Source organism: Ovis aries, chromosome 21, assembly GCF_016772045.2.
Source record: "Ovis aries strain OAR_USU_Benz2616 breed Rambouillet chromosome 21, ARS-UI_Ramb_v3.0, whole genome shotgun sequence".
NCBI classification, from domain to species: Eukaryota; Metazoa; Chordata; class Mammalia; order Artiodactyla; family Bovidae; genus Ovis; species Ovis aries.
The window spans coordinates 27,818,988-27,846,702 of NC_056074.1; the positions used below are offsets into that span (position 1 = coordinate 27,818,988).

The following is a 27,715-nucleotide window of genomic DNA, read 5'->3' on the forward strand; positions in this document are numbered from 1 at the left end:
GGTGCTGTGCTTTCTGGAAAACTTTTACCCTTCATTTAATCAACAGATGGATGTGCTCTGTTTTGTGGATTTTTCTGAGAGAGTCCGGCTCCTCCCAGAGCTGTGCTGGCTGGCACAAACGCTGCCTCAGATGGCAGAGACAGCGGCCGGCATTCCAGGAGAGGGGAGAGGAAGCGGCCGACTAGTCCCTCAAACTCAATTCCACAGGTGACTCCGGATGCCACTGGCTATGAGGGCACTCTGGCCATCCTTTTCTGGAACAGTCCTCCCCTCCCTCCACGGCTACTGGCCCAGGGCGGCTCTCAGGGGCAGGGAGCCCAAGGGGGCCAAGTTCTTTTGGGAAAGTCCACCGACTTCTCTGCCACTACTAAGCTGCAGAGAGGAAGCCTCTGTACCAGGGGGAGGGGGGTGGATTTCATTTTCTGCCCTGAAATCTAACGCTGTGTAGGACTCAGAATGCACTCTTATTAAGAGAAGCGGATGACACGCAATGAAACTCTTTAGAAGCTTTCCCCCAAAACTGCACATCACCCCCACGCTCCATTCGGTCATCACAGCCCCCTCCGCACGCCTTCTCTTCCGAATACATCCGTGCAAGGCAGACCTTCCTCGAGCTGAAATAGCCACCTCAACAGAGCTCTCCTTCCCGACCCTCTCCTTCTCCAACCTGCGTCTGGAGGAGAGGAGGCGCCCAGAAGTTCAGAACCGCACCGCACGGCCACAGAGATGCCGCCTAATTAACATACAGGGAGCATAAAGAACTCATTTGCATTGGAGAGTTTGAGCTGGATGTTGACAAGTGAGGGGAGAAAGTCACCCTCCCCTCCCGCAGCCCTGCCTTCCGAAGGAAAATAAACAGTACCATTTTGTTGCATTTTCAAAGGCAAAGAGGCGATGCCAGTGCCTCTCGGCCGGGCACCGGGAGACGCATCCATCAGTTCGAGTTCCCAAAGCCTGCCCACAATTCCTGCCCGCAGCCCTGACAACCCAGCCGACTTTCTCTGCAACTCCGGGCGGCGCACGGGTCCTACCTTGGCTGAAGAGGAAGAAGCAGACGAAGAGCAGGTCGAGCTGGAAAGGTCTCATTCCTCCGCGCGCCAAGGGGAAGCCGGCGGGGCAACTTGGGTTCGCGGTGAGTTTCTCCTGCTGGGCGGCTCGCGGTGCTGCTCAGCCTCCGCCGCGGTCCTCCCGGGTTCGCGCCGACCATCTGTCTGTCTGTCCGTCGGTCCCTCCGGGTGGCCTGGGGCTCCGTGCCTCGGGGGATCCGCAGCCCAGACGAGGCAAGTTGCCTGTTTTCTAGCCGCCTCAGGAAGCCGGGCTCGTCAGCGACGTCCCCTCTCGGAGCAGCTCCATCCTCTGGCGCTCGGCATCCGAGGCACCCAGCTTCCTCCGGCGGCTCCTCCCACAGCCAGCGCGCGAGCGAGCCAGGGAGCGAGTGACGAGTGACAGAAGGGCTCCTTTCACTGAAGCTGGGGCGGGGGGATAGGGGGGGAGACGGGGCATAATTAAAGAGGAAACACTCGGAGAAAGGCGATCCATGTGAAAAGGAGGGTGTGCTGGTGGTGGAGCGGGGAGGCTCCTTTCTTTCTTTCCTTCTCTTTCTCCCCCTACATGGGGGGAAATTCAGCTTTTGTCACCATCACTGACCAAAAGGCATTTTGAACAGGGAGCGGAGCTGTGACTTTTTGTCCACAGGACATAATGTTGTTTAAAGGAGTGAAGTTAAGGATGGCTGGATATACCTAGCCTCAGTATAACAATACGCCTGCCTTGACTTTGCATGGAGTGGGAGGTGGGGGTGTTCGGGGGGTGTCCACCTTTCTCCAGGAAGGACTCGGCCAGTGTGTGAAGCGGGAGTCTCCGAGTTGGGGAAGAGATAAGCATGGTTTGCATTTGTGAGACTTTCCTAGGAGGGGGCTCAGTAATAAAATGGGGATGTTTGCACCTTGGTTTTGCTTGGCGATACTGCTAGAAAACAAAATGAAGGGACTGGAGGGAAAACAGGTAAGTGGGTGACACACGCCCCTTGATTATTATTATCCTGGTTTGTGCATTTCCTACCAAGGATGGGAGCTGCCTGGTTTTACATTTGGAAGCTCCCCTGTAAGGAGCGCTCCATCCCTCTGTGTCTTTTTTCCAAGAGGTGCTGTGAATCCTACTGCGAAGGAGAGGCCAAGGTCATAGGCAGTGCCTCCTAAGAACCTTCAGGTCTTTTTTTACCTGTCACCAAACTCACATTCAAATCAAACTCTATTTCCTCCCGGATATCAAAGCAAATTTACCTAGGTCTATTTACTTGATAGACTTTTAGCTATGCCTGGTATAAGCAGTGCATTTGGGGAAATAAAATTGCAGGCACAATCCATGCGTTCAGGAGCTCGAAATTTAGTGTGGAACACCTATAACTATAAGGACAGTTACAAATCAGAGAACACACCTAACTATCAGGATAGTTACAAAGCAACATATAAAAATGTACAGCAGTATGCAGAAGAAGGGGGTAATGAATAACGAGAGGGAAATGGAAGATGCTTCCTTGATTTGTGCCTCGCAGTTATAAAATCAGTCATTACTTTCATCAGTCACTGGACCCTGGGGAGGTCTTTGGGGAAACTCTTAGCTTATAAGTATTATGTATTTGGGGGACTTTACTGATTGCAAGGTACATTCTAACTCCAAATTTCCATGCGGATCTTAACTTTTTAAAAGATGCATCCCTTAGTATTTATGAACAAGAGAGAAGGGGCACGTGTGAACCTGTGTGCCACTGGGGGCTGACATCTGGCTGTTGACATCAAAGGTCTACAAATTAGTAGGTGTCTGCTCTGTTGACTCTTCTAGTCTTCGCTTAATAGTTTATTTAACTGCATCCCTTAGAGGCTGTTAAACATATCAAAGGGAAATTTGTAAGCAAGCTTTGGGTGGAGGGGGGAATGCTTAGCAAAGGAAACTAAGAGGACGCAAAAGAGGCACCCCATCAGGTAAACTGCAAACAAGATATCTAAATAAAGTGTCAGCACTGCCTTAGTCCAGGGACTTGCTATAACAGACAATGCAACAAAACAGAAAAGCCAATCAGGGAACACATGCAAAAGATGAACAGTAATTCTAAATAACGTGTCGAATAACATATCCAGGGTGAAAACACAGCAGGAATAGAAACGTGCTTTTACTAGGAGCTTTCCATTGAATCTATGCAGCAGGAAGAAATGTCAGGTCTGGGCATCATTCTTTAGGCCAACCTTGCTGTGAGTAAGACAAATAATTATAGAATATAGGTTGCACCTTACAAAGCAACATTTGATGTTTTAACTGACATTCATCCTTTAAGCTGTTGTTAATTCTGATTGCTAATTCCTAAGTGGCCTGGGGCCCAGATTTGGTTAATTCGGACCCAGAAGGAAATAAATACTAGGAACCAGGGTCAGGAGACCCGGGTCATGACCTGTGCAATCCACCGAAATCAGGCTCACATTCAGGCACCTGCAACCACCGCCCCCCCCCCCAACACACACTAACTCTGGATCAGGAAAAGAGGGTTGCGGGGGGATTCCGAGGTAGGGAGTGCCTGGTCTCCCTCGCCCCCTGGTCCCTGTGGTTGGCCTCCTGACTCTCCGTCTGGCCTCGGTCCCCCACGCCCACCGCAGCCAGCTGGGCCTGTTCCCTCCTCCAGCCCCTCCGCCCCCGCCGCCCCTCAGCCTCCGGTCTCCGGCAGAAAGGGAAAAAAGCTTGGATTAAGTGGTGAGCTGCCTGCCTCTAAAAGGGCCAGGAGGCGTTTCAAGCCTGCGTGCCGGAAAAACCACGAGCAGTCTTCGGCAGCCACCACGTGGGGCAGCGAGAACCTCAGCGGTACCTGCAGGGCTCACAGCCGGCCGGGCTCTGGCGCCAGCCCCGACGGCGGCCCCGCCACCTCCGCCCGGACTGGTCCTCGGCCTCACCTCCTCCGGGGGCTCGGTTAACCTCCTGGCGCTGTTAGGTGCCTGCGTGCAGTTCGCCGGCTAGGAGGGAGCGGGGAGACCGGCGGCGAGGAGTACTGCTCCACCTGATGGAGAAGCGCGGAGTCTTAGACCTCCGAGCGCTGCGAGGGGAGGGGGCCGGGGGAGGACGCCCGCCGCCCCCGCTGGAAACCCCGGCTTCCGGAGTCTCCGGGCTCGGCCCGAGGAGGTGCAGACCCTAAAGAGGCAGCAGAAAACCGGCACTTGAACAACTGCTCGAATTCTTGTTCTTTGCCCATCCGGGCTCCGGGTCTCGGTTGCGCCCACCGCGCGAACCCGGGCCCCTCGCCAGCAGGTGGCATCATCTCCAGTGTTTCTTCACCTGGCGCAGAGCCCGAGGCTGTCGTGGTCAGCCTCCAGCCCCTCCTCCGGGCCTTCAAGGCCAAGTGCAGTGTCTTTTGAACCCCTACCCCAGTCGAGCGGGATCTCCCTTCGGAGAATGAGGGCTGGCTCCGGAGCTGCTCTCCAGCCAGTATGTTTCGGAAGGGTAGATCTCCTCTGGACAGCTTCCAAACCCTGCTGCCTGCTTTCTGAGTTCTGGGGCAGAGAGTGAGGCAGGAGTGTCCCAGCGCCGCTGCTCAGTACCCCCAACCCTTGAGAATCCAGACACTGCCTCATCACCACTTTCCTTGACTTTCCTCCTGGCTCTTCGTCCAGGGTCTCTAAGGCTTATTATTCCCTCCATTTGTGCAAAGGCCTGTTTGGGGTACTTAATAAAGATGGGTGGCATAAATACATGAATTTCTGTCTTGGAAAGTTTGCCCTCTAGTTGGGGAGAAGCATATACACAGGTGCACCCAGGGAACAAAATTATGAACCATCTCATTGGCTTTTCAGGCTTCCCTAGTGGCTCATTCCGAGAAGGCAATGGCACCCCACTCCAGTACTCTTGCCTGGAAAATCCCATGGATGGAGGAGCCTGGTAGGCTGCAGTCCATGGGGTCGCTAGGAGTCAGACACGACTGAGAGAATTCACTTTCACTTTTCCCGTTCATGCATTGGAGAAAGAAATGGCAACCCACTCCAGTGTTCTTGCCTGGAGAATCCCAGGGACGGGGGAGCCTGGTGGGCTGCCGTCTATGGGGTCGCACAGAGTCGTACACGACTGAAGCGACTTAGCAGAAGCAGCAGCAGTGGCTCATTGGTAAAGAACCCACCTGCCAATGCAGGAGACATAAGAGATTCCTAGGTAGGGAAGATCCCCTGGAGGAGGAAATGGCAACCCACTCCAGTATTCTTGCCTGGACAATCCCATGAACAGAGGAGCCTGGTGGGTTACAGTTATGGGGTTGCAAAGAGTTGGGAAGGACTTAGCAACTACACAACAACAACACTGGCTTTTTAACAAGACAGGTTTTTCCGTGGAGGTCATCTGTCAGGTGCAATCCTTTCTTGTGGGGTCATTCTGGGTTCACTTGCCTGAGGCCCTACAGGAAGCTGCAGGGCTAAGATGCAATACAGGGCCAGTACCTTCGGCCTGAGTGTCAAATGCCTGGCCCCCTCAATCTCCTGCAGTTCTTGTGCAGTGCATGTAATTACCTTCCTGTGTTTACCAGGGGCCTTTACCACGAACGAGAAGGAGAGGCAGTTTTATGAGAGGGGCCATCATCACGGGTGGAGAAGTTCCTGTTTAATGCCTCTATGTTATTTGTTGCACAGATACATTATAAACCACATTTCCTTTTGTTTTTCTTAGATCCTGCCAGTGCTGGTTCAAACCTCCTTGTCCAGGGATTTAAACTCATTTTGAACAGGCCCCTCCTGGGAGTTCCCAGTAACCTGACTCTCCCTTCCTGGGTGAGTTAATAAGGGCTGGAAGCTACATATACTTCCAGAGACGAAATGGGCTTCCAAGGTTCTCCCTGGGTGGCAGCCTGTCTGACCTGGGCAGTCACAATCTTTCAGCCTATTTCTCTTTCATTTATCTGAACGAAATTCCTGGCTTACATCTGTGTAGGTGGATTATAAGACTTTAACCCCTGTGCACTGTGGTCAGTCTCTCTGCACTGCTGTGGAAAGGCCCCCAAGAACCAGGTTTTCAGCTTTCAGAAGCATCCCCAAAGGGCAGGACCTGTCTGTGCCACTGATTAACCCAAGGCCAGGCCTGAGAGAGAGGTCAGGGGCAAGCTTTTGGACTCGGGCTCTGGCCTGGGCACTGCTATATTTTGCATCCACTTAATAAACCTGGGCATATCCTGCTTTATCTATGAAAGAAAACAGTGTCTCTCTGGGATCCCTCCCAATCCTAAAATCCTGTTGTCTGTTTTCCAGTACCCACACCTTTCAGCCTGGAGAGATTTGAACGTGCTTTCCCAGTGACTTAGGGACTTCGGGCAGTTTATTGCCAGTGACATCCCCACCCCCAGGAAGACTAGTGCTGACCCTGGAATCTGCGTGGACCCCTATGCTCTCATTGGTCGTGACTTTTCCCCAAACTATTTCATCTTCATCCTACTCTGAGTACCCTCTTTCCTTCCCCAACTTGCTCATCTGGTGATTTCTCTTCTTTTCCTTACTTTCCCCAGAACCATACCCCTCCTTCATAGCTTCTCTTCAGCGTACATTCTATAATTCTATTGGATGCAAACCCTTTAGTCAAGAGAGGGAATGCTGATGCCAGCGTGGCTCATGGTAAATGCCTCCCTTGAAAGGCAGGAAGGACCACTGCGCCTTGTATTTTAACTCGTTCTTAACGTAAATCAGAATGGACCGTAGAATCTATCTGATTGTGCATTCTCTAGAATATCCTGGAGGCCCCATGAGGGTAGGGGCAGTACATTTCAGGTACCATGGCACCCAGCTTTTACCCTTGTAGGCAGTAGGCACTTAATACATAAAGTTAGGGTGATTGGCACAGTCTTACCTAGTGCCCCACATCCCATTTCCTGTTTTCTGAGTCCAATTTAACTTATTCTTCACTCTGTTATTAAACCATTGTCAAACATCTGGCATGCGCCTGCCACTGCTCTGGCTGTATTTTATGGGGCTGGGTAATGAATTGAGCCTATATATAGTTTGCAAAATGTGGAACACACTTTAAGATGCAATGCACTATAGAAATGAAAGATATTTTTATCTCTTCAGCATCATTCTGCACAAGGAGACAATTTCTCTGGCAGTTCTGTTTAAGAACAATAGACCTGTTTAGCCTTGACACACTCACGCATGCAGGGCACTGGGTTGTCAGTTCTCGTGGGAACAGCATTATCTCCCTCAGCAAAGGCCTGGAGTGTGTAATTTACAGGGAAGAAAAGATACGGGAAGTGGTGTGAAAGGTGGTGGCCAAGCCCCGGTGCCTTGTCTCATTGCCAGCTGAACACACAGGCCAGGACCTTCATCCCTGCTCCAGGGATGGCACGGGTGGCAAGCCTCAGCATCTCGCTTCAGGGCTCGGAACAAGTCTTGTGTCATTTTGGAATAGGTCATGTGCTCCTTTTGTGTATATGAATGGGCTAATTATGTGGGAAATATTGGAAGACAAAGTGAAATTCCAATTTATGACTCATTTGTGGTATTCAAAGTCTTAAAATTTTACCACATTTATTCTTTTTATCTATTATTCTTTTTCATAACCCTCTCCCCACCCGCCCCCCGACACACATACCCTGCTGCTGCTGCTGCTGCTGCTGCTGCTGCTGCTGCTAAATCGCTTCAGTCGTGTCCGACTCTGTGCGACCCCATAGACAGCAGCCGACCAGGGTCCCCCGTCCCTGGGATTCTCCAGGCAAGAACACTGGAGGGGGTTGCCATTTCCTTCTCCAATGCATGAAAGGGAAAAGTGAAAAGGAAGTCGCTCAGTCGTGTCCAACTCTTAGCAACCCCATGGACTGCAGCCCACCAGGCTCCTCCATCCATGGGATTTTCCAGGCAAGAGTACTGGAGTGGGGTGCCATTGCCTTCTCCCACGCACACACACCCTAGGCCCATGTAATAAATTAGTAAACCTTTAGAGAAGCCCAAGGAGCAGCTGCTTCTCACTTGAAGCCTTTAAGCTCTTTTCCTGGATGGCAAACTTGACTTCCTCTTTTCGGTTTATTATGTACAGAAGCATTTTCCCTTCCCCCTTCCTTTCTTCCTTCTTTTCTTCTCTTCATATTATGGATAGATAGGTAATATCACAGTCGTATATGCAACCTTTAGATTTATCTAGCTTTATGTAATGATATAAGTTTACGTATATTCAAACTTCTAGGGACTTCCCTGATGATCCAGTGGTTAAACTTTCGCCTTGCAATGTAGGGGGTGTGGGTTCCATCCCTGGTCAGGAAGCCAAGATCGCACATGTCTCGGGGCCAAAAAATCAAAACATAAAACAGAAGAGATATTGTAACAAATTCAATAAAGACTTGAAAAAGGAAACACCTCTACACACAAATACACACACGCACACTCACTTTTCTACTGACATGCTGGTGGTGGTTTAGTTGCTAAGTTATGTCCAACTCTTGTGACCCCATGGACTGTAGCCCACCAGGCTCCTCTGTCCATGGGATTTTCCAGGCAAGAATACTGGAGTGGGTTGCCATTTCCTTCTCCAGGGTATCTTCCCGACCCAGGAATCGAACCCGGGTCTCCTGCATTGCAGGCAGATTCTTTACCGACTGAGCGATGAGGAAAGCCTACCAACATGCTAGCAAGCGGCTTCCTGCGCAAATATTCTGAACTAAGGAGCCCTCGACCAGGTTGTCATCATGTCTGCCTGAACTCATGGCTCCCTCAACTCATTGCCTGGTCCACAGACTAAGGAAGTCCTTTACCACTGTCCACTGCTGCTGCTGCTAAGTCGCTTCAGTCGTGTCTGACTCTGTGTGACCCTGTAGATGACAGCCCACCAGGCTCCCCCATCCCTGGGATTCTCCAGGCAAGAACACTGGAGTGGGTTGCCATTTCCTTCTCCAATGCATGAAAGTGAAAAGTGAAAGTGAAGTCGCTCAGTTGTATCCGACCCCTAGGGACCCCATGGACTGTAGCCTACCGGGCTCCTCCGTCCATGGGATTTTCCAGGCAAGAGTACTGGAGTCGGGTGCCATTGCCTTCTCCATCACCACTGTCTAACCTACTGCACTTGTCTGTTCAAAATTCAGCCCTGTGCGATCTTCCCCCTACACCACCTTGGGGTGCATGGACCCCAAGAGAGAGTATAAACTTTCTATCACCGTGTGTAGGGCACACCAAGCAAACGTACCTTTTCTGTCCCTTCGCCAGCCCCCTCCTTCACAGCCCACACTTTAATCCCGTCAAATTACTCTTTATTGATTAGAGTCAGCAGCCACTGACTCTCCCGCACCTCTCTTCCACGGCTTCCTCTCCCCGACACATCTCTTTGCTGATAGACAGGTGCTCACCACTTCAGAACCAGTTGAACTGTCATCCATGAGTTGTTTGCTTCACCTCTTTCTCCCCTTAGTTGAAAATGAACAGCGTATTCATAACAACCGCGGTTACTCTATAACGGTTACTATTATATTTATTTACATGTCTACCTTCTAAACTATATGTGAGCTCTTCAAGGTCAAGGACCATTTGTTGGAATTTTTTTTCTTTTGCATATCCCAGAGTCTATTGCTCAATGCTTAGCATGCAGTCATTGTTGGCTAAATGAGGGTTTTAAAGTAAGATGAAATTAGATCAGAGGTCCTGCTCGCCTCCTTGTGACTATTCAGTCTCAAGTGTGAAACTTTCTGCATCATCTGATGCGTCTAGACTCAACTAGTTGCAGAAAGCCCCACATCTACTTTCCGGAACTAGGTTCGTTTGGAAAGACCTAAGGAAAAGATTTCTTGACTGTACATTTTAAAACCAAACTGAGTCTCAGGCAAAGATGCAAAGTGATGTCATCAATCTATATAAACTCCAGCCTAGCTCTCGCTCTTGTATTTAAAAAAAAAGCAGTTAGAAATTCTGGTTATTTATTTTGCTTAAAGGCACAGTCCCAAGCAGTTGAGAAGCTAGGATACTCCATAACTGTTATATAGATATAGATTCAGAGTAAAGGAGGAAAACCAGCATTAATATTTCCCAAATGCAGTCCAGCTTAAATTGTGTTGATGGTTCAGCGCTTTTCCTCTTGTCTGTGTTTCTTTTCTGCTTTTTTAATGTTTTTGCTTCTGTCTGAGATTCTGAACAAGTAGAAAAGTAGAAACTCCTTTCCTCCACCTTGCTTTGTTGTGCCAGTCCAGTTCAGTCCCATTTGGTTTTTAAAGAAATGTATAAAAAACAGAGAGAATCGATTAATATAATGATTCTCAACATGGGGTTCCCAGGCCAGCAGGATCAACCTCTCCTGAGAACTTTATTTTTTAAAACTTTTATTTTGGCTGTGCTGGGTCTTTATGGCTGTGCATGGGCTTTTCTCTGGTTGCCGCGAGTAGGGACTACTCTTCATCGTGGGGCATGTGCTTCTCATTGTGGTGGCTTCTTTTGTGGAGCGCTGGTTCTAGGCATGAAGTTGGCACAAGGGCTCAATAGTTGTGGCCTATGGGCTTAGTTACCCCACTGCACGTGGGATCTTCCCAGACCAGAGATCCAACCTGTGTGCTCTGCATGGGCAGGCAGATTCTTAACCACAGGACCACAAGGGAAATCCCCCTGACGACTTTTTAGAATTGCAAATTGTTGGCTCCACCCAGACCTCCTGAATTAGAATTTCTGGGGTGGTGCCCAGCTTGTGTATTTTAACAAGCCTTTCTGATTATTCTGACCCATGCTAAGGTTTGAGAACCACTGCTATCAGAACTCCCCTGTTCCATCACTCAGCCTCAGCAATGATGAAGCCATGGCCCAGGCCGCTTCACTAATCCTCCATCCTCCTCCCACCTCACTGGATTATTCTGAAGCAAATTCAGACACTATATCCTTTCATCCATAAGAATTTCAGTGTGTGATAAGGGACTTCAATGTGGATGAAAATAACACTTTATAGGATATATTTGTTACCTATCTGGGCCAGACTATTCATCTTAGACAATTCATCCTTTGAATATATTCAACAGTCTTAATAGGGTAGTTTTCAGCCAAAACAATAAAAAAAATTGAAAAAACAATGCTCAATTAGATAAGACTGAGAAAGATCTTTTTTTTCTTTTTTTGGATTAGGAATTTATTATTTAGAAAAGGATGAGTCTGTTCATCTGGGAAGAAGAATTAACATCAAAGAAGCAAGTCCTTAACAAAATGATGCCTGACTTCACCTTGAAAGAGGATGCTGCCTTACAGTTTATAAAGTTTTATGCTACATCCTATTCATAGGGTATATAGCCTGATTGTTTTCCCGGAATTGTCACCGATTCACAATTTGTGTTCATGCTCTGTGGTCTGATCTTCTCTCTGGTCCACTTGGCATTTGTATGAAAATTGGCCAGAGTTAAGATACAACCCATGACTGTGATCTGATATTACCTGAGAAATACAGAGAAGTATACAGCCATGACCTTGTTCTCCTCAGCCAAGCATGCTAGCTCTCCACTGTAAATAGCCCATCTCATCCTAGGGTTATGTCATCACCTGGTTCCTTCAAGTCTTATTAGACCCCCACGAGGACTTGTTAGACTCTGAGAAACTCAAGAGAATATTCGCTCCCCTCTTCAGATGTCTGTGGCAAAAGCTGACACTTGCATGGGGCATGATTTGATAGCAATATCTGCAAAGTGTCAGAAAGGGGAGGAGATCGATACACTTAATTTACTTGGAATAATTCATTGCCTGACCGGAGTTTTCAGAGAAGGCAGACAAATTCCACACGACATGAACTCACCCACCTGGATGGAAAGGAGTCCAGTGAATCCATCTTTGGAATGAGATGGAAGACTGAGTTTCTTGGTTTCATTAGTGACTCCCTTGGGCCCTTTCTTTCTTGAGACAGGGTGTTCACTGAGTCAGCCATTTTTTGAAGTGGATGACGTGTGCTATTGACTGCAAGTCGCCTTGCTGTTCCACCTGAGCTGTCATTTGTACTCTCTGCCCTTATATCTGACTGTGTTTCCTGCTCAGAGACTATCGGTTTGGAGCTATATTCCACCTCAAGAGAAAGGAAAAGCACCCATCTCTTCCGTTGGTGGAGGAGATGATGGCGATTTTTCTTTTCTTTCAAGGCTAACCAATAGGCACTCTTTTTATCATGGGACTGGGGGTTACAAAAGAAGGAGAGAATTGCTTAGTGAGGTGAGAACCTCAGCAGGGTGTACCGAGGTTATGGACTTTTTCTTTGAGATCAATATTGAAGAGGCATCTAGATTTAGCAGCTTCCCAGTACTCTGTCAACCTCCCATCTCTTGTATGTGGCAACACGTACAAAGTGATTTGAAGTAGGGTTTGCCACGTGGTAGCAGTGAGAGCCCATGAGTTCTGAGTTTTGGAGAGAATCCACTGGAGGTTCCTCCCTTATTACAGTACAGCCATCCCCGGTAAACACTGGTGGCCCAGTGGCATGGCACTGATATAGGACAGGAAGGGGACAGGAACCAAGATCCCAGTTGAAGAAGCTAAAGGAGCTTGTGGAGGAGGGATGTAATTATAAGGCACCTTCAAATAATTATGCTGCTGCTGCTGCTGCTGCTGCTGCTGGTAATTCGCTTCAGTCGTGTCCCACTCTGTGCGACCCCATAGATGGCAGCCCACCAGGCTGCCCCGTTCCTGGGATTCTCCAGGCAAGAACACTGGAGTGGGTTGCCATTTCCTTCTCCAATGCATGAAAGTGAAAAGTGAAAGTGAAGTCGCTCAGTTGTGTCCGACTCTTAGAGACCCCATGGACTACACCCCACCAGGCTCCTCCATCCATGGGAGTTTCCAGCCAAGAGTACTGGAGTGGTTCGCCAGTGCCTTCTGCAATAATTATGCTATTACCATCTAATTATGAAGTGCAACATTCTATTTAACTACCTGAAATTCAGAGAGCACCCTCAATAGGCTGTCTACAGAGCTTCTGCATACTCCTTGGCAGGAAGGGGAAGTCCACAGTCAGAAAACACTGGGCTCTTGAGGGGGCCAGAAGGGTGGGTCCCAGAGAGGAGCTTGGAAAGGTCAGGAGGTGCATTTCCATTCTCCTCATTTTTCAAGCTGTCTCACCTTTCTGTGCCTCATTGGAATTATCTACAAGATGAGGGGATAATGCATCTCTTGTCCTCTTTTTGCCAGCTTGTCAATAGGCTGGCAAAAAAAAAAAAATCAAGATATAAGTCTCTGTAACTATTTTTGGTATTATCCTTTAAAATAGGAGACATGGGGTACTTCCCTGGTAGTCCAGTGGTTAAGAATCTGCCTTCCAGTGCAGGAGGACTCGGGTTTGATCCCTGGTCGGGGGATTAATATTGCACGTGCTGGGGGGCAACTAAGCCTGTGCACTGCAACTACTAGGCTGGTGAGCCTAGAGGCACTGCGCTGCAACTAGAGAAGCCCCTGGATGATGCAACTAGAGAAAGTCTGCATGCTGCAGTGGAGACCCAGCTCAGCCAAACAAAAATAAATAAATAAAAATAAAATAGGAGGAGTCAGTCAAGAAATACTTGTTGGGTGCAGAAGATTTAAGATGCAGGCTCCTGTCCTCAAGTCCCTTCCAGTGCATTTGGAGACACAAAACAAGACTCGTGGTTGATTCAGCCAACTGTTCATTCATCCATTTATTCAGGCGTGCAGGTGACATATGTTTACTGAGCATCTACTCTGTGTCAGGCTCTAGGCGCAGGCTCTGGCAATGCAGAGATGAAAAAGATTTACATTGTGTCCTCAAGGAGCCTGTCACGGTTCATGAGGCATATAGGAGAACAATATAAGCCCTTGAGAGGAGCTGAAAGTGGCTGCAAGATACAGATTGAGAAGGGAGCGTTCGATGTCGGCTGAATAGGCAGGGGAGTCTTACCATGGGCCCAATGGAGCCTGAAGAGCTAGGACTCAAACCTGACATGCTGCTGCTGCTGCTGCGAAGTCGCTTCAGTCGTGTCCGACTCTGTGCGACCCCATGGACGGCAGCCCACCAGGCTCCCCCGTCCCTGGGATTCTCCAGGCAAGAACACTGGAGTGGGTTGCCATTTCCTTCTCCAATGCATGAAAGTGAAAAGTGAAAGTGAAGTCGCTCAGTTGTATCCGACTCTTAGCGACCCCATGGAGTCCCAGTTAAATCAGGGACCCTGAGTCTAGCGGTTCCTTATTCTCTTCCCATGTTCCACCTTCCAGAACATAAGCAATAAAACTCAGTAGGAGAGGCATCATCGTGGTGATAGAGGAGGAGATTAATTCATAATTTTGATTTCCTTTGAACCATTTTCACTTGACTTAGTCAAACTTACTGTGGAAGATGATTCATTACAACCTATTTTAAATCATGATCAGGAAGCACAATGACACCCCGAAATGACAGAGGATGTATTTCAAGTGAAGAAATCTCAATTTTTAAAACTTAGAGAAAATTAATTTGGTTCTTCCTAGTAGCACAGAAGGAAAAGAAAAGACCTAAAAAAGATTGTTAAAGAATTCACTATTTGTGATTGAATCCATATATTACTTATCTAAGCAAAAACTAAAGAAGTTAATCTCATTTTATAGAACCAAATATTCTGGAAACATATGAAGTGTGAACACCTTCCTTCACCAACCCTCGCCCCAAATCTACTCCCAGAGGTAACTGCTATTAGCAGCTGGAGTCTTGTGCTGTGAGTTTATATACATATAAACGAGCAAGCGGCCTAAGCACAAATGCATAAATGGAATCACACATGATGTACATTATTCCGCAATTATATCTTCTTTGAATTTAACAATATATCTCAGAGATTTTTCCCAGCGATAGTCTGCTTTAATATGCCTGAAGGAAGCAGAAATTGAAGCATTCATTTCCTTTTGTCTTCAGCTTTCCGAGGCAAGACTTGCTTTTTTCATCCCTATCTGATCCAGCCTCCCAGGGAAGCGGTAATTGCTGTCGTGGTCAGGAAAAAAGAGCAGAAGGGAAAAGGTGAGGGAGCAGGAGAGAACAGGAGGTACACTGAGTCTCCAGGTGTTTTTAGTCCAAACACAGGGAAGGGAAAGAGGGACCCTCGACACTTTTAAGGAAAGGATGTTTGGCTGGCCTCAGGGAGGAAGATGGCAGTGACCTTGAACTGACTACTCTCAAGCCTACACGTATTCATCATTTTCTACGTGCAAAAGTGTACCAGTGGTTTCGTGGGATTCTTTTAGGGTCCTGCTGCCCCTTTTCAGAAGGAAGAGGAAAGAAAGAGTGAAAGGAAGGAAGAAGTGGGAAGGAAGTGGGGGAGGTGAGAGGGAGGGATGGACAAGGAAAATAAGGAAGAAAGGAAAGAGAGAAAGAAAGAGACTAATTAAATGCCTCTGCTCGCTCTCTGCAGGCTTGAGTTTCTTGGAGGCCTGTGCTGGGGAGAGTTTGGAAGCTACCATCTTATCAGACATCCAGTGCACACAAAGCAGAAAAGGGTTAATTCTGAGTTCAGAGTGTCACTGTCTGATAGCTTTCTTGACATTCAAACCCTTTAATTCTAGACAGGAAGGTCTTGGGGGAAGCATAGTTTAACTTATTTGGTTCTACACATAATTAATCAGAGACTTGAATATCCACTGGACTCTTATCCCCACCCCTCCCCTCATCTCGCCAAACATAGGCCATCCCATCAGCTAGGACAATTGTTTTTGTATCCGAGAAAGAGATTCATTCTGAAACAAGCAAGTGTAATGCGGCTGTGGATACAGATAGCCATCGGGTCTTCAGTGAAGGTTCCCTCCGTCCTCAGAGAACAAGGGAAACACAAGCTGGGCTTCTCTGGAGACTGTAGTAGATGGTGTGTTCGTGGAGCCAGTTCAAAATTCTGAATAGTCCTTATCACGTTGAAGACTTTAATGCAGGTCACGGAGCAAGGGCCTTGGCAGCCACACCAGTCTGCATTCTGGCAAAAGATAAAATGCACTCAGATGGGTTAAGGAAGGAAATTTCATAGACTGTGTACAGAGGGTTGGGCTGGATTCTGGGACCCAATAAGAGGTGATCTTGAGACATGCAGGGAGGTGGAACAGTGGTTAAGATCATTAGCACCCCCAGCCCAGCCCTGAAGCAGAGATGAGGGACCCGGGGAAGTGGAACCTTGAGAGCTGAAGGCAGGGGGCCAGGGCCCCCTGGCAGGAGCTGAATCCTGGAGGGGCAGGATGCTACCAATGTCACAGCCCAGCCCTGCAGCAGAAAGGGAACAGCAGAAGAATTATTTCCACCGGTCTCTCTCCTCCTGTGCTCTCATCTCTGGTGATTCTTGGTGGCTGAATGCAACTGAAAAACAGAAAGAAGAGGAATCTGAATCCCACAGAGTCAGCTCATCAGGCCACAGAGCCAAGTGGGGAATGTTGGAAAGTAAACCCTGGTGGTGGTGATGGAGGTCAGGAGGGTGCAGAGAACAGCCATCACTTCAGCCTGATGGAGCTTCAGCCTGGAAATCAACACAGGGCAGAGTCTCGTGAGGCTCAGGTTCTAAACCAAAAGGGCGAAGAAACAGTTGTCTGAGTCACCCTAGTGTGTTGAGAGCTTGAAAGACGCAGCGCAAACTACCAGTCACTGATCCTTTGGGTGTTAACACCATCATAGAGTCCACTGGCTGGAAGAGAGTTCCAAAATTCATCCTTCTGCCTCCAAAGAGAGTAGTACCAGACTATGCTAGGGAGATGGGAGGTCTCAACAACTTTACTTACACAACTTTATGAGGTGTTCCTTTTCACCCATCCTTAGCCATGCATGCAAAAGGAAAAAAAAATAATAATTCCAGTTTTAAACACTTAGGCATTTAGTGTAGAACATATCAGCGTTTTAAACGTCGTACTGGATATGGAGATAAACAAGATAGGGTCCTCGGTCTTCCGAAGCTTACATTCTGCTGAATGAGGCAGATACATGCCTGGCAAATTATATTTCAGAGTGGGATGTGATTAGTGCTTTAATAGAGATAAGTTCAATATGTTATTGGTGAATAGAAGAATTGGAGGTTAATTTTGACTGCAAGCATTAGGAAAAATGAAGTGATATGCCAACTGGGTTTTAAAGAAGTGGTGGGCTACCAGGTGTGTAAAAGCAGCAAGGCAGGAAAGCCCCCCGCCCCCCATCATGCTTGGGAAGGGCACAGGGTGTCCTGGGTTGGCTGGGTCATGAGTGAGTGGCCGAGGTGAGAGGAAGTGAGAATAGGAAAGTCAGCTGGCATGGGCCTGTAGGGTGTGTGAAGGTCAACACTAACCTATGTGTGGCTGAGATTGCCAGTTGTATGTTCCATATTCCTGCTTCTCTTTCTCCTTACTGACATAACCTCTATTTTTTCAGCGTGACATTATATGCATTTAAAACTGTGAACCTCTTCAGCTCCCTTGCAGCTAGAGGGACATCACGTGACTTAACTCTCACCTTCACCATGTACACAGACGCCTCCCTGATGAGGCTTCTGGGAAAACCACTGGATGACTGACTAAAAGGACCCACCTTGGGACTTCCCTGGCAGTTTGGGGATTAAGACTCTGCTCTTCCAATACACAGGCCATGGGTTCAATCTGGTTGGGGAACTACAATCCCACACGCCATGTGCGGTGGTCAAAAAAAATTTTTTTAAACTTTAAAAAGAAAGAAAAAGGACTCACCTGGTCTATGCCTTTTGCCATTGCACCTCTCTCCTTTTTCCTGTCTAGAACATGAACTTGAGGCCTGGAGGTGGAGCAGGCATCCTGTGACCAAGGAGCAATGGTCCAGGTACAGGAGAGCGTGAGAAGGAACTTGGATCCAAGATGACTTCCTGGGGCAGCAGCATCCGCTTTGAAACTCCTCCTGCCGTCTCATTCTGTGGGGAAAAAAAGCCCCAATTTTTAAGACTCTATAGTCATATTTCTGTTCTGTGAAGCTGCATAGAGTGGTCCAGGGCTTGAGTTTATTCTGCAGGTTAAGAGGCACCCCTGAAAGCTGACAAGCAATAGTGTAGGCCTGGGATTAGGGGCTGTGCTTCCAGTCTAGCTGTATTCAGAACGCAATGAGCAATAGTCTGTACCTAGGATTTGGGAGTCTACTCTGGCTTTCGGTCCAGCTCTGCCCCGGCTGGTAAGGTGACTCCGGGTGATTCCCTTAGCCTTTCCAATGTTCTCATATATAAAATACAGGTTTTCTTAGAAGATCTCTGGAGGATCACTGAGGTTTCCTAGCTAGAGTGACATATTAGGAAGATAGCTGGAGGTGATGTGCAGGATGGCTTAATAGTGAGAGCAGGAAGCAGACACATCAGAGACGTGGTTGTTGGTTTTGGAGACAGAGAAGATGCTGAGGACTTGAATCCCAGGTGTGGACAGACAAGAAGAGGAGTTGGCTGTTCAATCCATACGTCTCCTGGATGCATTAGATGGAGGCTCTGTGGTGTAGACGATGGAGAAGTTGCTGCTGACGGATCCCAAAGGTGAATAAATCCAAAGGGCGTAAAAGGACTGAGCATTCTCCAACATCACAAAGATTTCACATAGATTTCTGGAGATGCTGTAATAGCGTGGCCTCATGTAACACTCTAAGGAAATCATAGATGAAGAAGCCAACGAAAATAAAAATAACTTCGCTTCATGTCATGCTCTCCCCCTCAAGAGCCCAAAGTATGTTTGCATAATTGTTAGGAGTTTATCACTGTGACATCCTTGCACAGGGAGGGAGGGGAGACTCATCTCTCCATGATGGACTGACAGAGAAGCTGTGATCTGAAAGGAGGGATCTGCTGCTGAAAGTCAGGGCACAATGGGGCCTCAACATTAAGTCCATCTGACCCCCGGCCTGGGCTTCTCAGGGCCAGAGACATGAGGAAAGCTAGGCATAGGTTGTTTCCTCCGCCCAATCTCTGCTGGTTGGGAAGTAAAATGAAGTCGCTCAGTCGTGTCTGACTCTTTGAGACCCCATAGACTGTAGCCTACCAGGCTCCTCCGCCCATGGGATTTTCCAGGCAAGTGTACTAGAGTGAGTTGCCATTTCCTTCTCCAGAGGATATTCCTGACCCAGGGATTGAACCCTGGTCTCCCGCATTGTAGGCAGACGCTTTACCATCTGAGCCACCAGGGAAGCCTGGGGGGAAGGCAGAGCTAATAATACATCTCTCCACCTCTTTTTTCTTATGACACTTTACGCTTCTTGCTGGAGTCAGATCTGGAGGCCCTAGAGCAGGGATTCTTACTCAAAGCTCGAAAGATCTGCAAGGAAAACAAGACTGAGGGGTCTTGTCCTCTGCTGTCCAGGCTGAGGGGGCACTGTGATCTGCTGCCAGGTTAGTTTCATCTCCTCCTCCAGTTGGTTTACCTGCCGGTCTTCGTTCCCAGTTTTCATCGAACCTGCATTTCAAATCGGTCCAATCTCAGACACAATCCCTCTCCCAGATCTCTCCTCCAAACAATGCCATGGGGGGTGGGCATAACTGGTATATTTTAATCCCAAAATGGCATCTGAAAGCGTTCTGCAGTGCCGCCAAGCCAGCACTTTTAGAAGCATCTGACGATATTAATTTCAGTCTATTTCCTGAGGTTTGCAGGAAACTAAAATGTAGAAAGTGCTGTGGCAAAAAATTAAAGCTTTGTGGAAAAAAAAAAGGAAGATTGACAGGAAATGAGCCTTCAATAGGACAGCTTGCACAGAGCGAGGCTGTCCGCTTTGCTGCATATCAACATATGCGTGGGGGAAAATAGCTCTGACTCCTACTTGCAGCTTTGCCATTGGGAGCAGCCTGCCTGCAGGCTGTAGGTATGTAGGACTGGGGTGAGTATTCATGGGCGACTGTGCACTGGCTCTTTGGATGGGCTCATGACTCACGGGTAGTGGCCAGACTTCCGTAAAAGCGAAGTTATTAATACATGAAAGTTATGTAATACATCCATTTTTTAGCCAATTAAGAAGAAAATCTAAGAAGACAGTCAACTCATTTTTTCTAAACCCCATGATTATTTTGTTACTTGATTTTCCCATATCTTTTTTTTTTTTTAAACATTTGATTCTGATACTTTCACATTCAGGCCTTTGTGGAATTTCTTCTAACTCTCCCACGTGCAGTGATACTCTGAAGCAAATTCTACCTCAAACGCACCATCTTTTGTTTTAAAAGCCCCTGTCTTTGGTTTTCTCTTTCTTCTGCTCACCCCAAGGCAAGTTTTCATGACTCTTTCCTTCTGCCGCTGGGTGTTAGCCCTGCCTTGCAGGGCTTCTTCAGAGGGTCTCTTCCTGTTTCTCACCAGTAGTTGGACACAGCCCTGCTCAGCACAGACAGAATTTCTAGCATGTTCAAACCCTGCAGGGTCTCAGATTGTTGTTTAGTTGCCCAGTTGAGTCCGATTCTTTTGAGACCCCCATGGACTGGGATTTCCCAGGCAAGGATACTAGAGTGGATTGCCATTTTCTTCTCTAGGGAATCTTCCAGACCCAGGGATCAAACCCTTGTCTCCTGCCCATTGCAGGTGAATTCTTTACTGCTGAGCCATTGGGGAAGCTCCTGCACGGTCTCAGGAACCTCCAGGAAAAGTCACCAAGCAAGCCATCGACCATCAACTGGTTAAAATGCCAAAGCTTGTGATAGTGAAACCGAGCAGGACCCTGTTGTGGGGGCGGGGGAGGGGTGGGCTGGGGGGAACGCTGTCCTGCTTGGAAGACTTCCGGTGTTCCCCAGGTCTTGATTATAGGAAATAGGCTTCCTTCAGTCTCCAGGAGCCTCCCTGAATTCCAATGGACAGGTTCAAACGGATGCTAATTAGGGGAAAGGAGGGGATGCAGAGACAAGGGAGGAAGAGTAGAGAGAAACAATAGTACAGTCTCGGGGAAGGGTCCTGCACCTCAAGTGATATGCTGTTTTGCAGATATCGGGAAACTCCCTCCAGGGGCGAGAAGTTAAGGGTATGCCGCCCGCAAGCAAGTAGAGCCCAGACCCGTTGGAACCAGATGGTTGATGATGACCACGCCCACTGACCTCACCACCAACCAATCAGAAGAACGTCCATGAGCTGATCGCACCCTCCTCTTTGACCCATTACTATAAAACTTCTCACTACTCTCTCCAGGTCAGGACACACAGTTTGGGGGATTTTGTTTGTTTGTTTGTTTGTTTGTTTGTTTTTTAATGTTTATTTTATTTGGCTGCAGCAGGTCTTATTTGCAACATGCAAGATCTTTAATTGTGGCATGAAAATGAAAGTGAAAGTGAAGTCGCTCAGTCGTGTCCGACTCTTTGCGACCCCATTGACTGTAGCCTGCCAGGATCCTCAGTCCATGGGATTTTCCAGGCAAGTGTACTGGAGTGGGTTGCCGCTTCCTTCTCCAGGAGATCTTCCCGACCCAGGAATTGAACCCTGGTCTCCCGCATTGCAGGCAGCCACCAGGGAAGTCCTAGCTGTGGTGTGCAAACTCGTAATTGTGGCATGTGGGATCTAGTTCCCTGACCAGGTATGGAACCCAGGCACCCTTGCCCTGGGAGTGTGGCCTTAGCCCCTACACCACCAGGGAAGTCCCTGCGACACAGTTTTGAGGGCATTAGCCCACTGTGCCCCCTCTTTGCCTGACAAAGCAACATAGCTATTCTTTTCTGCTTCACCCAGAACTCTGTCTCTGAGATTTAATTCTGTGTCAGGGTATAGAGGCTGGATTCGGCATCAACAGGAGGTGGGGACAACAGGGGCCAAGTCTTCCGAAAAAGAGTTCTGCTTCACTGGGGCATGATCTTAAAAAGTAAGACCGAGTCACTCCTACCTCCCACCTACCCCACCCACCCACCTTCCCTGGTGCCCGGAGATCAACAAGGTGAAGAGGGCAGAACAGGAGGTGCATGGTGTGCAGCTTTGTGGGTCAGATGGGGGCACGTTGGATTTCAGAGATGAGCTGAGGCATCAGTGTGACCCAGGAAGAGGTGTGGGCCTCACAGAGCTGAAGCTGGACCTTCGGAGGGGCCCACGTTGTCATTAGAAAAGCCAGTTAGTGAGGGCATCTGGAGCGATGCAGAGGCACCCAGACTAGGCTGGGCAGAGAGGCTGCACACCCCCAAGCTCCTCTCTGCCTGTTCAGTGTAACAGCCCAAGTGAGACTTGCTTTTTTTTTTTTTTTTCTTTTTTCAAATTTATAGGTGCAAGACATGCCCCAATGCCACCATGGATAGTGTTAAACTTATTATGATCTGTTGTTCCTGAGACTAGGTGAGAGATGAGTGGGTGAGAAAAACAGGACCTTACTTCACTCTTTGCTGTAAGTTTTAACAGAGCCAGGGAATCAGAGTCAGGACCACTTGGGCCTGTGGTGGTCCTTTCAGGAGAATTCTCTTTCAGATACCCTAGTAACCATAGGTCTGTTATGATTATGATCCCCTACAGTACGGGTGAAAAGGAGAGGCTGGGGGAGGTTCAAGGATGTTCCCAAGACCAAGAGCGGGCTGTGTGGGGTGGCCCTAGAACCCATTTCCAACTAAATGTGAAGTTCATTGCAGATCACTCTCCAGACTTAACCTGTTATTCTGATTCTTAGGAGAATCAGCATGTATTGTAAAGAATGTTGTTGTTTAGTTGCTCGGTCATGTCCGACTCTTTGCAACCCCGTGGACTGTAGCCCACCAGGCCCCTCTGTCCATGGGATTTCTCAGGCAAGAATACTGATGTGGGTTGCCATTTCCTTCTCCAGGGGATCTTCCCAACCCAGGGATTGAACCTGTGTCTCCTACATTAGCAGGCATTGGCAGGCAGATTCTTTACCACTGAGCCACCAGGGAAGCCCATTGTAAAGAATAATAAGAGCAACTGAGTCCACAGAGTGAATAATAATGTTACAATTTTTGCAAAGGCACTGGAACTCCTCCTGGCTTTGTGGCTCTTATGGGAGTCCAGATTGTATCACCATGGAAACCTGGATCCTGACATCACCTTGGAGGGCGGCAAGGATACATGAGATTTGGGGCAAGGGCAGAGAGGGCACGGTGAAGGAGGGAGGGAGGGAGTGACTTCACTAAGGAGTGGGGACTTGGGGGATGTGGTTTCCTCAGGAGACTCCACATTTTTAAGATTCTGGCGAGGTGTTTGAAGGTGTCTGGGCCCCATGGCTCCTGTCTCACCCCTCTGCTCCAACTCAGGGACATTTTATCCTGGCTTGATGGTTACTGGCGCAGATGTTAAAGGCCATTAACGGGGAAAAATGGAAAACCTTTTCTGAGCTAAAAAGTAAGTGTGGGTTCAGCCTATTGATTTGAGCACAATAGATGGTTCTAATCATTTGAACGCCTATGTTGTCAGGCACACAAAGGCATTGGCTAAATCACAAACACAATAAATACAATCTGGGTGTGTGTGAGTGGCAGTAGGGGAGCCAAAGACATGAGATGGTGGCTGAGAGTTTGGATTCTGAGTTTAAAAAGTTGCTTTTGAGATTTTTTTCTCTTTCTTTTTTTAGGTCTTCATTACGTTGCTTGGATTTGTCTCAGCAGTTGTGGGCTCAGTAGCTAGGGTGCTTAGTTACCCGTGGTATGTGGGCTCTTACTTTCTCGACCAGGAAAATCATCTCCTGTGCACTAGAAGGTTGGTCTCTTAACCACTGAGTCACCAGAAAAGTCCCAGCGTTTGAGATTCTAAACTGTGTGAGTAAGCTGGCATTTTCAAACCTGTGTTTCCAGATCAGATTCGGAGCTGTCTAATCTTCTGTTTTGATAAATAATTCAGAATCATGGCTTTCATAAATCTGTGTTACTGTTCTCTCTCTTATTGACCAGCCTAGGGGACCTTCCTTCTTTGACGATTGCTCTTAGTTTCAGATGCTCTGGGATCTTGAATTTGTTGACATTCCCTAATAAGAGATGCAACTAACATGGCAGATCTCACAGCCTGGCTGGTAATTGAATTGTCTGTGCTCCCCAATCTCCTTCTGTGAACTGCTTCTATTTGGGACCCTGGGAAAATCATTTTATAAGCTGAAACCTTTTGAAGGAACAAGTAGATGCTTTTTTCTCTTCTCATTTCAGGCGTGCTGAATTTTAGTTCAGCCTGGTTGCCAAGGGGGCCTCTCCATCATAAATCTGGAAACCCTCTATCATTAAGGATTATTTCTCAGATTTCCTGAAAGTAAAAGAAAAATGGGAAAGGTAAAAACTTGATTTTTTCCAAACGCTTGACCTCTGAAGCGTGTGCTGGTGCTGCACTTTGTATAGGCCTGTTCCCCGGAGTCTTTTTCCTTCCTTGCTTCCCACCCCTCTTGGTTTATGCCATTCTCTGACGCTTACGTGCATCCCCCAGCTTGGAATTTTCACGTGAGCTTTGAGCTTCTCATGTCTTTTTCAGTTCAGTTCAGTCACTCAGTCGTGTCCGACTCTTTATGACCCCATTGATCACAGCACACCAGGCTTCCCTGTCCATCACCAACTCCTGGAGCTTGTTCAAACTCCTGTCCATCGGGTCAGTGATGCCATCCAACCATCTCATCCTCTGTTGGCCCCTTCTCCTCCTGTCCTCAACCTTCCTCAGCATCAGGGTCTTTTCCAATGAGTCAGTTCTTCACATCAGGTGGCCAAAATGTTAATTTCAGCACCAGCTCTTCCAATGAATGTTCAGGACTGATTTCCTTTAGGATAGACTGGTTGGATCTCCTTGCACTTCAAGGGACTCTCAAGAGTCTTCTCCAACACCACAGTTCAAAAGCATCAATTCTTCGGCACTCAGCTTTCTTTATAGTCCAACTCTCACATCCATACATGACTACTGGAGAAACCAGAGCTTTGGTTTTCCAAAGTACTGTCTCTGCTTTTTAATATGCTGTCTAGGTTGGTCATAGAAGGACCAACATATTAAAAAGCAGAGACATTATTTTTCCAACAAAGGTCCATCTAGTCACAGCTCTGGTTTTTACTTTCTCTTACTTCACTCAGTATGACAATCTCTAGTTCCCCCCATTTGCTGCAGATGGTTTATCTACAAAATGGAAATAGAAGCGCCGATGTAGAAAGCAAATTTATGGTTACCAGGGGGATGAGGGGAAGGGATAAATTGGAAGACTGGCATTGACATACACGTACCACTATATACAAAACAGACAACTGATAAGGACCTACTGTGTAGCACAGGGAACTCTTCTGAGTACTCTGTAATGACCTATATGGGAAAAAAGTCTTAAAAAGAGTAGATATATGTATCTGTATAACTGACTCACTTTGCTGTACGCCTGAAACTATCACAACTTCGTAAATCAACCAAACTCCAATAAAACAAAAGCACTTCTCCCATCATTTATGGGTCTAGTGGCTACTGTATTAGACAGTGTAGATTTTATAGACCATTTCTAATATCATGGAAAGCTCTATTGGATGGTACTGCTCTAGTCTCTTCACCTTATCCGTTTTAAGTTTACGTTATGGGAAAAATACCAACCATCAGGGTTTGTTCCTTCTGCATGAGAGTCTCAGAAATGATCAACCTTTGGTTTGATAACAATAATGCTTTTGAATAGAGCAAGTCAGAGATAACTACAGAATTAGTGGTGTTCCTCTCTAGGTCTCCAAGCCCTATAGAAAGATTAAGAAATTTAGATCCTTTTGGAAATAAATGCGTGGACATCAATGTACCATGACTACTATAGACTGAATTGTGTCTCCCCCAAATCCTTATGTTGAAGACTTAACCTCAGATGTGATCATATCTGGAGATTTGAAGAGGTGATAAAGATTAAAAGGAGTCAAGGGTAGTGCCCTAATCTGATAGGGCTGGTCCCTTTATGAGAAGAGGGTGAGACCCAGAGCTCACTCTTCACCGTGGAAAGACACATCAAGAAGTTGCCCTCCAGGAAGAAACTACTCACCAGAAACCAACCACTCTGGCACCTGACCTTGAGCTTCTAGCCTCCAGAACTGTGGGGAAATACATTTCTATTGTTTAAGCCACCCAGTCTATCATATTCTGTTATGGCACCTCAAGCAGACTAATATGATAACCTCATGTTTGAGTTGCTGCTAGTAATAATGGCTAGCGTTTGCACAACATTTTCAAAGGTGATTTTATGTATCTTATTTGCTTTTCATAGAGGTGGACATTCATATTATGATTTCACAGATGACGCAAAAGAGCCCTGAGAATGCTTGGATTAATCAAGGGTCAAGGTGAAGCTAGAAACCAGGGTTGCTGAATTCCAGCCGCTCCACCATATTGCTTTACAGATCCAGTGCAACAGCCCAACACATCCTGTGCCTGGGAAACTCTGAACTACAGCGCTTGTCCATGCTGCTTGCACATTCCAGTCTGCCCCATAAAAATAATGGAGAGTTCAGGAATGAGCAAATCAATATTGCATAGTCAACAAGGGATTCAGTTCCAGAATATTAAAAATATTTTTCTACAAACGTGTTTTAAAAAAAGCAAGAGCTAAATTGGCAAAGGACACGGACAAAAAACACAGCAGTTTAGTTTTGTATATGGTGTCAGAGAATGTTCTAATTTCATTCTTTTATAGATAGTTGTCGGTTTTCCCAGCACCAGTTATTGTCTCACACCATATACAAAAATAAACTCGAAATGGATTAAAGATCTAAATATAAGACCAGATACTATCAAGCTCCTAGAGGAAAATATAGGCAGAACACTCCTTGACATAAATCGCAGCAAGGATTTTTTTTTTCTTTTTTTTGGATTCATCTCCTAAAGTAAAGCAAACATAAACAAATGGGACCTAATTAAACTTAAAAGCATTTGCACAGCAAAGGAAACCATTGACAAGATAAAAAGACAATCTACTGAGTGGGAGAAAAATACTTGCAAATGATATGACTGATATGGGATTTATATCCAACATATATAAATGGCTCCTGCAACTCAACATCAAAAAAACAAACAGCCCCAATTTAAAAATGGGCAGAACTGAGTAGATACTTTTCCAGGAGGAAATGCAGATGGCCAACAGGCATGAGAAATATGCTCAATATCACCAATCCTTAGGGAAATGTAAGTTAAAACCACAGTGAGATACCGCATCACAGCTGTCAGAATGGCTACCATCAAAAAGAATACAAATAAATGCTGGCGAGGATGAAAGGAAAAGGGAACCCTTGTACAGTGGCACACTGTTGGTGGGAATGTAAATTGGTATGGCCACTGTAGGAAAGATTATGGAGATTTCTCAAAAATCTAAAAATAAAACTACAGTATGACTCAGCAATTCCACTCCTGGATATACTTGTGAAAAATAAAAAAAAATAATAATAATTTGAAAAGATACATTCAGCCCAATGTTCACTGCGTCATTTTTTAAAATTGCCAAGATATGGAAACACCCTAAGTGTCCATCAACAGATGAGTGGATAAAATGTGCTATGTACTTGTGTGTGTGTGTGTGTGTGTGTGTGTGTGTGTGTGTGTGTGAATATTACTCACCCATAAAAAATGATGGAATTTGCCATTTGCCCCAACATGGGTGAACTTCGAGGGCATTATACTTAGTGAAATAAGTCAGACAGAGAAAGATATATATTGTTTTATAGGCAAATAATTATATGTGGAACCAAAAAACAACAAACTAGTGAATATAACAAATAAGCAGACTCACCGATACAAAGAACACACTAGTGATTGCCAGTGTGTGTTACGGGCAATATAGGGATGGGGGAGAGGGAGAGACAAGCTACTGGATATAAGTTAGGCTCAAGGATATGTTGTACATCACAGGGAATATAGCTAATATTTTGTAATAACTGTGAATGGAAAAGAACCTTTTAAATTGTATAAAATAGTAAAATAATAACTAATAT

General features: G+C 46.9%; 1 protein-coding gene and 1 long non-coding RNA gene across 5 annotated transcripts in view; one reads left to right on the forward strand and one right to left on the reverse strand.

Moving 5' to 3' along the window:
• Positions 1-1,358, reverse strand: part of KIRREL3 (kirre like nephrin family adhesion molecule 3) — a 610,621-nt gene extending 609,263 nt beyond the window's left edge. For both annotated transcript variants that reach the window (XM_042238383.2, XM_042238382.2), the window contains exon 1: positions 1,032-1,358. In XM_042238383.2, the coding sequence (XP_042094317.1) occupies positions 1,032-1,086 (55 nt within the window). In that variant the 5' untranslated portion in view covers positions 1,087-1,358. The remainder of the gene's footprint in view (positions 1-1,031) is intronic.
• LOC121817535 (uncharacterized) lies at positions 1,016-27,715 on the forward strand. Of its 3 annotated transcripts, XR_006057488.2 has the most exons (7): positions 1,016-1,132; positions 20,820-21,020; positions 21,103-21,246; positions 21,332-23,156; positions 23,386-23,569; positions 23,702-23,820; positions 23,951-27,715. It is a non-coding gene; the product is annotated as an uncharacterized LOC121817535 (long non-coding RNA). The 3 variants fall into 3 exon arrangements; XR_009597830.1 differs by having other exon boundaries at positions 23,386-23,820; XR_006057567.2 differs by having other exon boundaries at positions 21,106-21,246; positions 21,332-27,715.